Source organism: Ambystoma mexicanum, chromosome 1p, assembly GCF_040938575.1.
Source record: "Ambystoma mexicanum isolate Mex_15411 chromosome 1p, UKY_AmexF1_1, whole genome shotgun sequence".
Lineage (NCBI taxonomy): Eukaryota > Metazoa > Chordata > Amphibia > Caudata > Ambystomatidae > Ambystoma > Ambystoma mexicanum.
The window spans coordinates 301,033,749-301,049,188 of NC_090921.1; the positions used below are offsets into that span (position 1 = coordinate 301,033,749).

Below are 15,440 nucleotides of genomic sequence, written 5' to 3' on the forward strand. Positions count from 1 at the left end.
TGATGGGGGCCAGTGGTTCGGCACACATTTTAACAATGTCGGCTGGGCAGGTGTCACCAACACAGGACGCCGCCTTCAGGTGTTGGATGGTGGTTCAGACTTCAGTAGAGAAGACGGCGGAGAAATGGAATTGGGGGGTTGGGGTTGCAGTAGTGAGTGTTTGGCCGGGGGTAGGATGGTGACGGTGGTAGGAGGGTTTTTGTGGATAGCTTTGTCCCGTAAAGTCTGTGTTTTGGTGTCAAGGGAGGATTGGATGAGTGTGCACCATGCTTTATTTTTAGGGAAGGTGTCAGACGGAAGTGCTGGGGAGTTGAGCTCTTTGAGGATTCTGAAGAGTTCTTTAGTGTTGGAGCTAGCATTGTAGATTCTGGTGTTAAAGATGTTAGCTCTGGTGTGAATGATAGCTGATTTGTAGGTGTTGGCTGAGGATTTGAAGGCTGCTTTGTTTGTGGCAGAGGAGTTTTTCCTCCATAGGTGTTCAAGGGCTTTTTATTTTTCCGGAGGGAGGCTAGATCATTGGAGAACCAGTAAGTTTTTTGCGGGAGGTGGTTTTGAGGGGGGCATGTTTGTCCAGTGTTTAAGCAGTGCTGAGTTGTAGGATGCGAGAATGGCTTCTGGTGTGGCATTGTCAGGAGGTGGATTGAGGGAGGCAAGGAGGGAAAGGGTTAGGAGCTCGACTGTGAGCTTGCGCGGGTGTCTGGCGGTAATGCGAAGGGGTTCTCTTGTAGTGGAGGTGTTATTGGAAAAGTTGATGAAGGTGAATAGGATTAAAAAGTGGTCTGACCAAGGAAGGAGGAGGGGGGGGGACACTTGGAGTGGAATGTTACATGGGAGAATCCAATCAAGAGTTCTTCCTTTTTCATGGCTAGGGGAGAGGACTGATTGGGAAAGGTTAATCTCTTCAAGGGTAGCTGTGAGTGTGGATGCCTGGTGGTCAGAAGGGTAGTTGAAGCCGAAGTTGAAATCTCCTAGGAGAATCAGTTTGGTGTTGGGCTTAAGGAGGGGATTGATGAGGAGGGGGGTATCGGATTCTGGGGTAGCTGAATGGGAGGGTTGGCAGTAGAAGAGAAGCAGGTTGATGGTAGATTGAGGGGAGGATTTGAATTTGGCCAGAAGGGTTTCATAGCCTGATGATTGTTGTAGAGGTGTGGCTCTGAAGGGAAGTGTGGATTTGTGAATGATGGTGACACCACCTTCTAGGCTTTCTTGACGATCGGCTTGAAGGATGGAGTAACCAGTAGGAACTGCAAGGGAGAGGAGCGGGTCAGCAGCATTGTGTAGCCAGGTTCCGGTTACAGCTAGTAGGTCAAGATTATGATCAGTTAGGAGGTCGTGGATGTCAGGTGTGTGGGCGCAGATGAAGCAGGCATTAACAAGAGCGCAGGTGATGGTTTTGGAGTCGGGCACGGTGTGTCTGAGAGGTAGGAGGTGACTGAGACAGTGCAGTCCATCGGGGTGGTGGGCATACCAGCTGATCATGGTAGGAGCCGTGAGGATTTGGCGTCTTATGGTGGCTGGGAAGACTTGAGGGAAGAGCCAGACGCTGGGTCATTGGGATCTGTGCCGCCTTGGAAGCCGTAGAGGGTGGGTGGCTAATGAATTCAGTGGGTGAGACAGAAGTCATTTGCTCGGATGAGGCTTGTCCTCATCGATAGTGGCCAGTGTTTGTTGCTTAGGAGGAGCGCGATACCTTGAGAGTGGGCTGTCTGTAAATCTGGGGAGTGAATCGGGAGTCTTGTTCGTGTCTATGCGAGTGTAGATGGCACTGGTGGTGGGGTGGGGCGTAGAGTTTCTGGGATGAGCTCAGCTTGGCTGAGGCAATACTGGTTCTCAGATTTTCTCATCTTATCAATGACGCCTACCATCCGGCTTCTGCTGCTTGTCAGTCTTCTTTCCATGGACCCAGGACCAGGCCTACATCATGACCCGGCCTCCCTCAATCTGATGACCTTGCTCCTATTTCCTTACATTTTGCAACTGTACCTTTGCCTCAGGAGTGTTGTGATATCCTGGCGCAAACAAGGGCTCCCTCCATGGTTTCCTGCTAAAAGAGCAAGTGGAAGTGTTTCTCCACTTGGTGTTTTGGGTGTGGCCTCGACCTCTTGTGTGTGCAGGTTCCGGATGTCTTTGCCATACCTTTTGTCTTTGATGAGAGCCGGTCTGGCTCACTCTTCCATCATTTTTCACCTGATTGCCATTTTCCTTCTCTTTGGTCACACAGGCTCATCAAAAAATTCCTTAGAGTGCTGTTCCACCCGTTCCATCCTGTCAGAGTGCCTGCTCCAGTATGGGAGTTGAACATGGTCCTCTCCAAGCTCATGGCGCCTTCTTTCAAGCCTTTACTCAAATCCTCTCTAATGATGTTTGCCTGTGAAACTGCTCTTTTGGTTGCCATAACCTCCGCAGGACGTGCGGGGGAAATCTAGGCTGTCTCGTGCAGGCTGTCCTTCTTGACTTTCCAAATCTCCAAGGAGGTCCTTTGCACTAACCCAACGTTCATGCCCATGGTTCTGTCCTCCTACCTAAATGAACCGGTTGTGCTACCTGTCTTTTTTGGCTCTCTGTCCTCGTCTGTGGAATGCTCGTTACACTCCTTGGACATGGTACAAGCCCTCAAGTTCTACATTTCATGCACCAAAGCTTTTGCAAGTCTTCACAACAGTTTGTAACTTTTGGTCTGGCTGACATGGGCAATTCTCTTTCCAAAGCCTCCATTGCTCGTTGGCTATCCTCCTGCATTTCTTACTGTCATCAACTGGCTTGGCCCAGAGCCCATTCCACAAGGACTGTGGTTGCTTCCACAGCTTTCTTTTCCGGCGTTCCCCTACTGGGCATTTGCAGGGCAACCACATGGAGATCAATGCATACCTTCACAAGGTTTCACTGCATCGACAGAGATTCCACAGAGGAGTCCATGGTCGACCAAGCAGTGTTGCACAACCTGTTGCGTGAGCTGAGTGTTTTGTGAGGGGAGTGTTTCCTTCAGTTGAGCTTTAGCTCAAACCTTTATTGGTATTGTGTGTGTACTGCTTTGTAATCTATTCAAAGAGAATGTGTATCTATGAAAGATCTATGATCTATGAAAGATCTAAAGCTGGAGAAGGAATACATTACTTACCTGTAACTCCTGTTCTCCAGCATTGGTATCTTTCATAGATTTACATGTGACTCTTCCACCTACGCATTTTATGGCTCTTATTGGTTCATATTGCTGTGTTCACATGCTCTTGTGAAAATCTCAAGATGACCTCCAGGGGTGGAGCTAAGGGAGACCTGTCCATTGGATGTGGGATAACATTACCCAAAATGACACTAATCGATCACTAAAGGGACAGCAGTTTTAAAATGTAAACATCAACTGCTTCTCTATAACAGAGGATTCCCAGCTTGACGACTGGGAATATTCAAACAGCATGTGCATCTATAATAAATGCCAGTGCTGGAGAACAGGAGTTACAGGTAACTAACGTATTCCTTATGGCCTGGTTCGTGGTGAATGGAAGATGTCCAGAATAAGTTCTATTAATTAATTTATACCATGCACTGCTGGTATTTGTATGGTCTCCAGGTGCTTCGGTGGATCTGAAAAAGAAAACAAAAAGGAATTTGAAGGTTTCGGGCAATTGTGTCGATATGAAAATTTCTGACTTGGATGATCAATCTCTGTTCTGACTTTCTGTCCCATTTAGGGGCAGAAAGGCTTTTCATTTTTAACCCTTGAAAAAGTGAATTGCCATGAAAAATACCAGATTAGATAAGGGATTGTATAACTTGATAATATCTAGTATGATTTGTTAGTCTGGTTGAACAGATAGTGCTAGTCTCACCACTTATCGAACGTGTTGTATCAAGGATACAATTTAGAAGAAAATAGGGATTTTCTTTCATTGCTGACATCACTAGAAGAGCCTTTCAGAGCCTGTTGACATCACATTGGTTGGATATGTTGCATCATCTCACGTTTTCGCAGTGTCTTAATTTCTCACAGATTCACAGCTTAAATTATTTTCCCCAGAACAAATGGCCCTTCTAATTGTGGGCTTGTGCCGATAGCCTTCTAACTGCTCATATTTCTCAGTGTCTGTTCCTCTAGGTCAGGGTAATGGACTGCCCTCCATTTACTATAAGGCGAATCATTTGTCATAACTTTTATTTCCATTGTTCAGCAGAGAACAGTGCCCGTCCCTTAACCAGAACTTCAGGACCCCTGAGTTTACCCAGCCACTCGTGGAGACTTTCCAGGATGGCAACTGGACTACCTACCAACCATCGCCGGACTGTGTGTGCAGCTCCGAGGGAATGAGGAAGATACTGCCAGATTGTCCAGAAGCTGCAGGTGGACCCCCACCCCCTGAAGTAAGTATTATGCCTGAACTATTTATCTTCCTCTCTTAATACATATAAATGGAGAGTGGGTGACTATCACTTCTAGGAAGACTTAAACGTATTGATGACTGTGATCCCTTTGATGCACTGAAATACTTGGCACTAGCAACATCTTTGTGCACTTTTGAGCTGAGACGGTGGTCCTTCTACAGGAAAGCCAATTGCATGGTGGGCTTGTTATGGTGTCTTTGAATACAGATCACAGTATCACTGTAGGAGCACCCCCTGAGCTGGTGTGCCAGTTATGAGCTGCTGTAGGAGAGCTGGAATTCAAGTGTGTGAATCCCGGAGAAAGCAGTTGGAAGCAGTCCTTCATTTGGACTGTTTTGTTTCTATTTATTTGAATATATTACATGATTAACAGTGACTCAGAGTACAGGTCTTTCTACTTTACTGTTATGCATACACTTTAGGACATATCAGCGTAGAGCTATGGTTGTAGGAAGATATTACTATTTCCAAATCTTTCCACTACATCCTTTGATCCCTCAGCACTACTGCTGGACTTTTCTCAATTTTTCATTGTCTTTAAGTGAGATTGTTTTTTCACTCTCACACACCTGCTGCATTCATTTCTGTTTTTTGGGGGCACTGGTTCACCCCTTCGCGTTACAATTGCTGTGAGACCTCTCCCTTTGTTTCTGGCATGTGTTTTTTTCTGTCAGTAGAACAAAAGAGGTGATGGCTGGAAGGTTTAGAATACATCTTAACCTCTGGCATTGCTCTGGGCAACCCTCCAGACCATTGTTCTTCGCCTGCCAAGCCATTACAAAAGGGGAAAGACCATATGCAAATCAGGCTTGGTCCCGCCCTTTATGACGTGATCCCTCAGTGTATGTGCTTACGGAACCCTTAGTGTCCCTCTTCCTCCATAGTATGGGGTGCACTCTGTAACCTATGCTCTTACTAGTGCAGGGGGTTTCACCCCCTTTTAATAATGGCATAATAATATTACCATTGCAGCACAAGACATCTACCATGTTGTGCTGTGGAGACACTCTGTTTCCCCTTTTTGTTGTCTGAAGTATCATTTTTGTTACTTTCCATACACCTCCTGAACTGTCTTGTGGCACTAGGTACCTTTGTTCCCCGATGCTTGTTCCCGAGGCATTTGTGTTTTTTGCAGTGATAATGTATTTCAAAGTTGCTACTCCTTGCAGTATTTTAAGTGCAGTCCAGGTTTGCATGTCCTTTGTTGATCATGTCTCAGCCTTTCCAGGTGGGGGATGGCCACTCTCTTTATGCATCATCATGAGAAAGATGACCAGTGTATGTTAGCAGTCAGGAAATGGGGAGGGCGGCTTTAAAGCCCCAATTCACATTCCTCCGGCGCTATGGCTGTTGCTGGCCAGATTCTGGGATTCTGGCAGTCCACTATTGGATAGTTATCTCCAAGTCTGCATGTTGCATAGTGCCTTATTGGAAGCTGGGAAGATCCTAGCCTAATTTCCGGATAGAAGGAAAGGGCTATGCCCAGGAATTTTGTTGCTAACTGATACCTGAAGTGATCTGAGATGCCGAGGACTGCTGAACGAACCAGTATTGACTCAGCCAACACCACCCCGTTTCGGACATGGACCTTCTACTCGACAGGGGAGACTTTTGCAATGTCCCTCCCTCCCTTTGAATGGTGGGCATAACCAGACCGCTGTCCTGTTAGAGCTGCATTGCCATTCCCGGTTAGAGGAGTTTACATACTTGCAGTCTGCCCGAACCACCCTGTACCAGCTTTGCTCTGCTGCAAGGATGTCTATCCAGCCTGAATGCTGAAATCTCTGTTGGCATCCTCTTTGCTCTGCTGCGATTCTGGAACACTGCTCTGCTGACCTTCACCAGAAGAGGAGCCTGCCAGGAACCCAAAGTCCAACCACAGAGCTGCTGAGGGGCTACCAACCCTTTCTGGGAACAATAGAAATGCGCATCTGTGCTGTCATCCATGACGGTCACTGCTCCATCGTGGGACCGACTCAAGGTGACTACACTGCAGTCTGAAGTCTCCAAAGAATCCAGAAGAGAACCGCTGGTGGATGCCCTTGAACCCACGGCCTGATGACACAGTAAATACCAACAATGGCGTGGAAGGGCTTCCCCAGCAATTCACTGTCTATTGCAAGTATTTCTCCGTTTGCGGGGGTCCTACTGGATGCAAACTCGTATATCTTGACCGGTCCCTATCCCCAGTAGGTTCATATTGGGTGCAAACACCTGCTTACTTTAGCGCTATCCGTGGCTGACCCAGGTCAATTGATGCCGAGCCTGTCAGTATCCTCATTAGCTTCCTATTGGGTGCAAACTGATGCTTACATTAGTGCTATCGGCTGCTGACCCAGGTCAATTGTTGACGGGCTAGGACTTTTAGGATAAGTTTCTTTGGGTAGTAGCTGTTTGCTAAACCTTCTACATTTTGACTTCAACTTTGTTCTACACTTGCTTCCTTCTTTGTATTGTACTCCCAATATGCATGGCCACTCCTTGTGCAACCCGCATTTGACTGTGACATTCTTTCGGGGTCACCTAAAAGTCTTCCAAAGACTGTAGGCACATAGGGACTTGACTTATGAAGTTTGTGTCACTGTGTCTGAGCTGCCGTATATGTGAGCTGCCGTATAGGTGTAAGGCCTATGTTTTTACATTTCTAATAGCTTTTCCCTACTTTAGCCATGACAGTTTATGGTGTGATATCTCTGTGAAATACTGAAATGGTGTGTAGCGCATGAGGGGTTGGGAAACTGTTTGTTATATATGTATTTGTGTGTGTATTATTAGTTTTACTTATCATTAATTGTGTAAAGTGTCCCTTAGTGTTGTTTTGTAATAAACTAAAGTATCATTATACTTACCTGTGCTGTGGTTCCTTTTACCTATATAGTAAATATTAACTATACTACGCAATAGTGTACCCTTCCTCCTTAGTTCAGCCTCGCTACATTCAGAGACAGAGTGCCAAACTCTGGTTGAGACAACTTTCTTGGCCATGGTTGGCGTTTGTAAATCCTACTCAGATAGTGACTTTGAAAAGCCCTCTTAACATATGGTCCACTAAACAGTACTGACATGCACCCAGGCTTCACAAAACATTTTTCCCTTTCTCCCTTTGTTTGGAGCATTAATTCCTGCTTCCAATCCTTTTACCTTCCCTGTTTCCCCCAGCAGGCTAAGGTCTAAAAACTCCTGGTGGGGGCTCAGTATGCCCCTCCACGGACAAGCATAGTGTGACCAATCGCAAGTGATCGCCCCTTCTCCCCTATGAGGAGACTCCGCCTGTGAGGCTAGGGAGGTGAGCCCGCTCCGCAAGACCATCCCTAGGGGTCGAGGCAAGTGGGACCTCACCGGGAGAGACTCCTACTTAGCGGATAAGGACTCCTGTTCCTGTGAGGAACTACCTGAGTGAACTAACAGCCACATATATGGGACTGTCTTCCATGGAGAATACTATGAAATGCTTCATGTTTGGCTGAAGACAATGTCGAAAGAAATCCATCTGAAGAAAATAAGGGAAACATTCCTTTAACTGGAGATGTGTACTTAACTGCAATGAGTCAGAGTAGAAAGAGGAGAGTCAGGTATGCTGGGGCAACCCCCTGACCTCATCACGTCTTGTGAAGGCGGAGTCAAGGCACATCACAGAGCCGGTGAGTTCCGAGGAAGCGGAGCAACAGATTGCGAGACACTGGAGTCCCAGTGAACAGGACAATAAGGAAAGTAGTATGACCCAGAAGAGAAGGAGAAGTTATTTGGTATGGGCATGACCATGCATGCAGATTGGTGGGCAGGAGGTCCGAAGAATAGTGCTGAAACTACCGCAATGGGAAGTCTGTACACCACCTAGGCACCAGCGTATGAAGATGGTAGATGTCTGACGCTGAATTAAGAGCGTGAGACTGAAGAGCAGTGAAGAAACGAGAAGCAGTACCCGAGCGAGAGCTGCAACCATTCACCACAACATGAGAGGTAACAGGGGAATTGGGGACAGCGGGAGGCTTCTGGGGAATCATTATTTACTTGAAGAAACTCGTCCTAGTATTAAGGACGAAACCAAAACCAGAAATTTGAAGGGTTCGAACTGTGAAAAACGAAAGAAACAAATAATCCTGTAAAGAATATGTGGGAGTATGTGAAAAGAGAAACTCGCCCCAGTGCCGAGATTAAAATATTGTTGAAGAAAGCAGATAAGAAAGGAAATAAACCAGGTAGAGAATTAATAGAGACTGGGCACAGAAATCCTGATCGAAGTTGGTGAAAAGGGTAACCCTGAACAACAAGTGATGAGAGAGATTTAAACAATCCAGATGGGAAACTAACAGAGACTGGGAACGAAACCTTGGGAAGAAGGGCAAGAACCCTATATATGCAAAGTTGAAGCGTGTGAGAAGGAAAAGCGTAAAACATATGAGAAAGGAAAGATAAGCCTTGCAATTGAAGAGAATAGAAGAACCCTAAGCCCAAGAGGGAGTACAATTGACAGAGAAAGCCTTAACGGAAGTAGAAGTAAAGATACTTGGCAAAAGCATAAACAAAAACACTGTGAAGAACGTGCATTTGATACCAAGAATAGGAGAAGTAGGGAGATAAACTACCAAGATAGGACCATAGAAAGGTCAAGTACCAAACAGAAGAACTATACGACCTAATAAGAAAGACTATCAGACTGGACTATACTAAGAAATATATATTATAAAAAGAAACATGGATAAAGAGAAGACCAAAGGAGAAGAGCTATTTAGTGGTAGGGTGAAATAGGGTTGGCTTGGATGGAGGACAGAGTTACTTTGGACGTCATGACATCTGATGAGCACCTTTAGATACTTTAGATAGGTAGGGTATTCCCTTTAGTCATAGGTAGAGAGAGGCCTTACACTTTTAGTTTAATAAGTAGAATACAAAATGTCCTCACAGTGTCAAAGAGAAATTATATCGTGCCTCCTATTGCAATAAATATATGGATATTGGCCTACGCCAAGCTGCTCGAAAGTCGCTTGCGAAAGAATCCGGGTTGCAAGGTCCTGACCTTAAATCAATGTAAGCCGCCATTTTAGGCCAATCCGCCATTTTAGGATTCGCTTTGTAAAAGTCACCCTGTGAGTTAAAATGGTGGACGATGTAATTCCAAAATACAACATGGCCGTATTGACCTCTGTACATAGCTAATATGTAACTTGCCTGCAGGCCGCTTGTTGAGGTCGTGAACTGAGACCTTGTCCTTCGTTGACCTGTGTGTAAAAGGATTACTCGTGCAATGAAACAAATCCACGAGCATATGTTGAAACAATGTATTCAAATACTGAACTTAGAACATTTGTTTTACTACATTGTATTAATGTTTGAGAAGGCCTGCATGGAAAAATCTTAGAATACACAGTTATTGCATAGGCTTGTTGATACATGTATTAAAGGCAAACCAGTTATATGCGGTTGTTCCAGACTTGGCACGAACGCTAGATCGGTGATGTATTACATGAAATATTAACCCGAAGTGGGGCTGGATATCGTGCCCACCAAGTTTATAAAAAGCGAATGCATTCTAATGTACAACGTCTCTCACTGAACACTCTGAACCACGCTGGAGTTCGTTGTGTTGTACTGAGGGCCGATAGCTATCTGATTTTGCTCTGTTTTTGTAACTGGATTCAGTATAAAATAAAGTACTTTGTATGTTCCTTTGTAACCCGTGTTCGGTGTAGTTCCTTTTGCGGTACTCAGCCTCGATATTTTGATTCTGTTTTCACAACAGTGTCAGACTCCTTCCGACTCACCACAATAGGCACTCTGAAACTACTACATTGGTGATTGGGCACAGAATAAAAGCATATTAATATAACATAACTTTTGTTACTTGTTCCTGGTTTAGGAAGCCATTGTGCACGAGTATGAAATTTGTGGTATTAGATATGTCATTCTCAGGGCCTGACAGGCTGCACAGTGGTAGACCAGCTTGTTTAGACTGCTACTGGTGGGGAGTTCTTGCAGACACTAGATATCCACTCTACAAGGTTCCCCAAGCATATGACGGCACTCTGGCTGCGTAATGTCCTTTTGAATATCCCAAAAAAGGCAAAGATTGAAATTAGCCCTTGAAAGGACATGGATCCCTTTTAAGCCCTAAGTGTACAATTGTTTACCATAGGCAGGCTCTCCTTTAACCCCTTAACTGCCAAGGCCCCCCCACCCCCTCAGTGCCAAGGCCTTTTTTGGTGACTTCGGTATGTCACCATTCAATCCCTTGTAACTTTTTTGTTACATGAGATATCTTGGCCAAACTTTGGCTCCTTTTCTTCCCACATGTAGGTGGTCATAACGCCACCACGGAATCCTAGTTTGCTGTATGTGAGGGAGAGAAAATAACCAAAAAAGGGAGTACATTTTGCGTTTTTTCAGAAAATTCCAATAAAATGATGTACAAATAAGCCTGTGGTTTTTTCCTTGTAAGAGCTAGCAACAAATGGTTTGCTGTGCTGAATTCACCATTTTCCAGGCTTTCAAGAACCGGTTATGTGTAAACCAGAAAAACATATTTCTATATGGTTACCATCTGTTTTGTCAGAGGTAGACAATTTTGCCCTTTTTTCCAATAGGACATGTGTGGACGAAATGGAAGAGGATGGTAGGAAAGCTAAATGGGAAGACAGAAAGGCAAACATTTCTGCAAAGTAGACAAAATTCGGAAGGGGTGATTTGCGCAGGGAGGCAACAACTATGTAGTGGAGATTTCCATAGTTTGTGGAAAAATCTGAAAAAGGACAGATACAAAAGGTATGTGGTGGACATGGTTGGCCGGGTAAAGCACTGGCTTCTGTGAATTTTGAGAAAAGCAATGCCCTGCTACATTCCCCCGACGCTTCCAGTTAGGAAATCGCACATTTTTCATAATGTTTCACAAAACAAGCAATACCACAAGCCAAAAACTGAACCATGGTACACAGGTTCTTTATGCTTACGGCCTAAAAAGATGTACTTAGTATGTGTAAATAAGGAAAACAAATGTGGTGAGGAATGGCAAGCATGCATTTTTTGAAAGAGCACAGGTAGACCTTTTGAAGGGTAGGTGACTTGTGCAGGTTACAAAAATATATAGTGCCAGCCAGAGAAAGATGGCCGCAAACTAGCAGAGCTCTGGCACCTACGGGGACGAAACTATGAAAAAATGCCAGTTTTGTGAATCTGATCACAGGTGATTAACGCCAGACCTCCAGCGGATCCAGAGGTGCCATAGCGCAAGAAAATCGGGCCAGATTCGAGCACTAAAAGGTTGCGGCGCGTTGAACGCAGCAGCAAACTTTGTTTGCCCACCAAAACCACGGTCCGGCTAACGGCCCCTCTACGACCTGCCAGGAGGTGACGGAAAGTGACAGCGACAGTCTGGAGACAAACTGTTTCGGCTCAGGTGCAGACACAAAAAGGCTTGGGAAGGCCCACCGGTGGAGGCGATATGGCCTGCGGAAGGGAGAAGCGACGGACTGGCCGGATTCCTGACCTTACTGTGGGCTGGAGGCTGTGGTGCGAGATCTGCCGGGCTGGAGAGGTTGCGGCGGAGTCGGGCACTGGTAGGGTGGTGCTGCGGATACAGACGGTGCAGTAGGCGCTTTGGCAGGGTGCTGTCTGCCCGACCCACGGTCCCTGCAATCAAGAGCCGGCGCGAGACAGGCACAGCGATTCACCAGGTGAGCGGGAAGGCCTGAGCCGGAGGAAGCCTCGGCGGACTGAGAAACATGTGAGACGGAGAGCCACGGCCCAACAGTCCTCGCTATCCCCCCCACCCCCAGAGACTGGAACGGACGGCTTTCAGCGGTGGGAAGTGTGGACATTTAAGGAGGGTGCTGTGTGAGGACCACGCGGATTAGCTCTACTCGCCACTGACCCACAGCGCGGCCTGCCATCTCCGCATGAGCTCGACCTGGGGGGAGTGCTTGTCTGCCCCTTCCTATGAGCTCAGCGGGGCACCCCCGGTAATCGCAATCCACCTACAGACAGATGTGCGCTACGGCCTTACCAGAACCTTGAAGCTGCGTAGTGCTCCCCGCTTTGTAGGGCAGCTAAATGGAAGGCTAAGGAATCCCTGGAACAACAAAGTTGTGTTGGTCACTGCTCCCCAGGGCAGGTATCTGGTTGGGGCCTCCAGATCCCTCGGTCACTTCCTGTGAGCCCTTTGTTTGAAAAAAGAAGGGACAAATAGGGGGAGAAGGGCCACCACGGACAACAAGTACCTCAGTGCATGATGTAATCGGGGGCGCTCCCCAAGGTATTATGCTGCCTTAGGAGCTCGCCATCGGCCCCGGCATCAAATGAATTGCAGCCTAGAGCGGGACTTTTCACTGGACATTCTGCCTTACTGCCCTGGCGGTTGCCGGGTGCGACAGGGGATCCGCGGATTGAATGACATTCTAAAAGATAGCCGCCCCCAAGCGGGAGCGGAATCGACTGCCCACAATACACCCAGCCAAGCACATAGATCCAGTAGGAACAAAACAGACATGGACGTCCAGTCACAACTGCAAACTATCCTGGCGGAAATGCGAATCATTGGGCAACAAACCCAAGAAACCCAAGAATAGCGCTGTGCTTGACATCAAGCGCGATCTGCAGGACATCCAGACAAAAGTGTATATGCCTATAGCAGCAACTAAATGTAGGTCACATTTGGGAAATTAAAGGGTTGTGTGACAAAGTGCAGTATCAAATATATGAAAACCAAGCAAACACAACAAATGTCATACCTTCCCGTGTTCCCACAGGAGTCCCGACGAAAACTGTACCTCACATGTGTGGGTGCACCTACCTGGGCACAAAGGGAAAAGGCTAAACCACTGGTAACCCCAAGTGCAGTTTTTGCGGGAATTGCTATTTTGGACAACCTACAGATTTAGGCCTGGGGTGTTGCAGCCACCAAGGAAAACAGGGAACCCCATGCATTTCAGAAAAGAAGACACCCGTGGGAATCCACAGAGGTCTGACTTGCGCAAATCGCCCCACAATTTATTACCCACAAACCCCAGGAAAAGTCCGAAATTTTGGGGAAAAAACAAAATGTTCAGACATTTCCCACTGCCAACCCACCGAAACACGCCACCAACAACACATGTCCTACCTTCTCACGTTCCCAAAGGAGTCGGATGAAAACAGTACCTCACATGTGTGGTTGCACCTACCTGGGTGCAAAGAGAAAATGCTAAACCACTGCTATCCCCCAAAGGGTTTGGGAGCCAACCTACAGATTTGGGCCTGGGGTATCGCAGCCTCCAGGGAAAACAGGGAACACCCTGCATTTACGAAAAGAAGACACCGTGGGAATCCTCAGAGGTCTGACTTGGGCGAATCACCTTAGAATGTATCACCCACAAGCCCCGGGAAAGTCACAAATTTATGAAAAGAAACTACTGAAACATGCCACCAACAACACATGTCCTACCTTCCCACACTCTCACAGGTGTCCGGATGAAAACATTACCTCACTTGTTTGGGTGCACCTACCTGAGCGGAAAAGAAAGTATCGACCGTCCACAAGCCCTACGGCAGTCCCAGGGAGCCCCAGGAGGGGCCCCGCCCATTCCCCCGAGGAAAATTCGATAATGCTGCCTAGCCAGAGCTCCGTAATGGTCGGGGGTGATGTCCCTGGCCTTGGGTGGCTGTCCCTCATGTGGGTTGACCGTCTACAAGTCCAGCGGCCGTTTCAGGGAGCCTCAGCGGGCTCCCCGTCCTTTCCCAAAGGGAGAAGGTGTAACGCAACCCAGCCAGAGCCCAAGGATGGTCGGGGTGATGTTACCACATCTTGGGCACCCATCACCCATGTGGATCGAACCATCCACAAGCCCATCCTGGAGCACTGGCTTGGCTGTGTTACAGCTTCTCCCTCCGGGAAAGGTTGGGGACCCTGCCGGGCTCCCTGGAACCACTGCTGGGCTTGGGGATGGTCGACCCACATGGGAAAAGGGTGCCCAAGGCCTGGGACATCACACCCGACCATCCTGGAGGTCTGGCTGGGATGTGTTACCGAATTTACCTCCGAGAAGAGAGGTGGACGTTGCCGGGGGTTCCCTGGAACCACTGCTGGGCTTGGGGATGGTCAACCCACATGAGAACCAGTTGCCAAAGGCCAGGGACATTACCCTCGACTTTCCTGGAGCTCTGGCTGGCCTGCATTACAGCTTCTCCCTCCGAGAAAGGTCGGGAACCCTGCCGGGGCTCCCTGGACCCGCTGCTGGGCTTGGGGTCGGTCAAACCTGCGTTACAGCCTTTCCCTCTGGGGAACAATGGGGACCCTGCTGGAACTGCCACTGGACTTCGGGACGGTCGACCCACATGGGAGACAGCCACCCATGGCCAGGGACATTACCCCCGCCCATCCTGGAGTGCTGGCTGTGCTGCATTACAGAATGTCCCCCTGGGTAGGAAAGGGGACGCTGCCAGTGTCTCCCTGGTGCTGCCGCTGCCCATCTGCCACCAGTGTGGGCACAACGTACTGCCCCATGCTTGGGGTGGGGAGGGCTTTGATAACAATCCTGGTGGCCCTCTCCCCTCCCACCCCGAATGGATTGGGGGGCATCTCATGTAGCCCTCCCTGGGGGCAGAAAACTGCCCCCAGGGAGGGCTACATGAGGTACCCCCCCATCCACTTGGGGTGGGAGGAGAGGGCCTCCCCCTTTTCATTACCTATATCTCTGGTGGTTTAGGGTGCCCCCACCCACCAACAAAAACAAAATCCTTCAAAAAAAAAGGTTTGCCCCTTCCATAGTGGCAAAACGTACTACCCCATGCTTGGGGGTGGAGGGGGGGTACCTATGTCAAGATTTCTGATGGCCCTCTCCCCCCCCACCCCAAATGGATGGGGGGCATCTCATGTACCTCTTCCTAGGGGCAGAAATCTGCCCCCTGGGAAGGCTACATGAGGTGCCCCCAATCCACCTGGGGTAGGGGGGAGAGGGCCACCCCCATTTTCATTGCATGTAATCACGGGTGGTTTAGTGTCCCCCCAACCAGAGGTACAAACTCCGCTTTTTGGACATGGAAAGATGAGTATGTATTTTGACGCCTCGTCCCTTTTGTTAATGAGTTTTGCATAT

General features: G+C 47.9%; 1 protein-coding gene across 5 annotated transcripts in view; it reads left to right on the plus strand.

Moving 5' to 3' along the window:
- Positions 1-15,440, plus strand: part of ABCA7 (ATP binding cassette subfamily A member 7) — a 2,687,121-nt gene that overhangs the window by 2,093,637 nt on the left and 578,044 nt on the right. For 4 of the 5 annotated variants that reach the window (XR_011303245.1, XM_069647414.1, XM_069647430.1 and 1 more), the window contains one exon: positions 4,167-4,356. Coding sequence is in view for 4 of the 5 variants with exons in the window: in XM_069647414.1 (XP_069503515.1) it covers positions 4,167-4,356 (190 nt within the window). In the remaining variant the exon portion in view is untranslated. The remainder of the gene's footprint in view (positions 1-4,166; positions 4,357-15,440) is intronic. The other variant, XM_069647423.1, reaches the window with a different exon arrangement.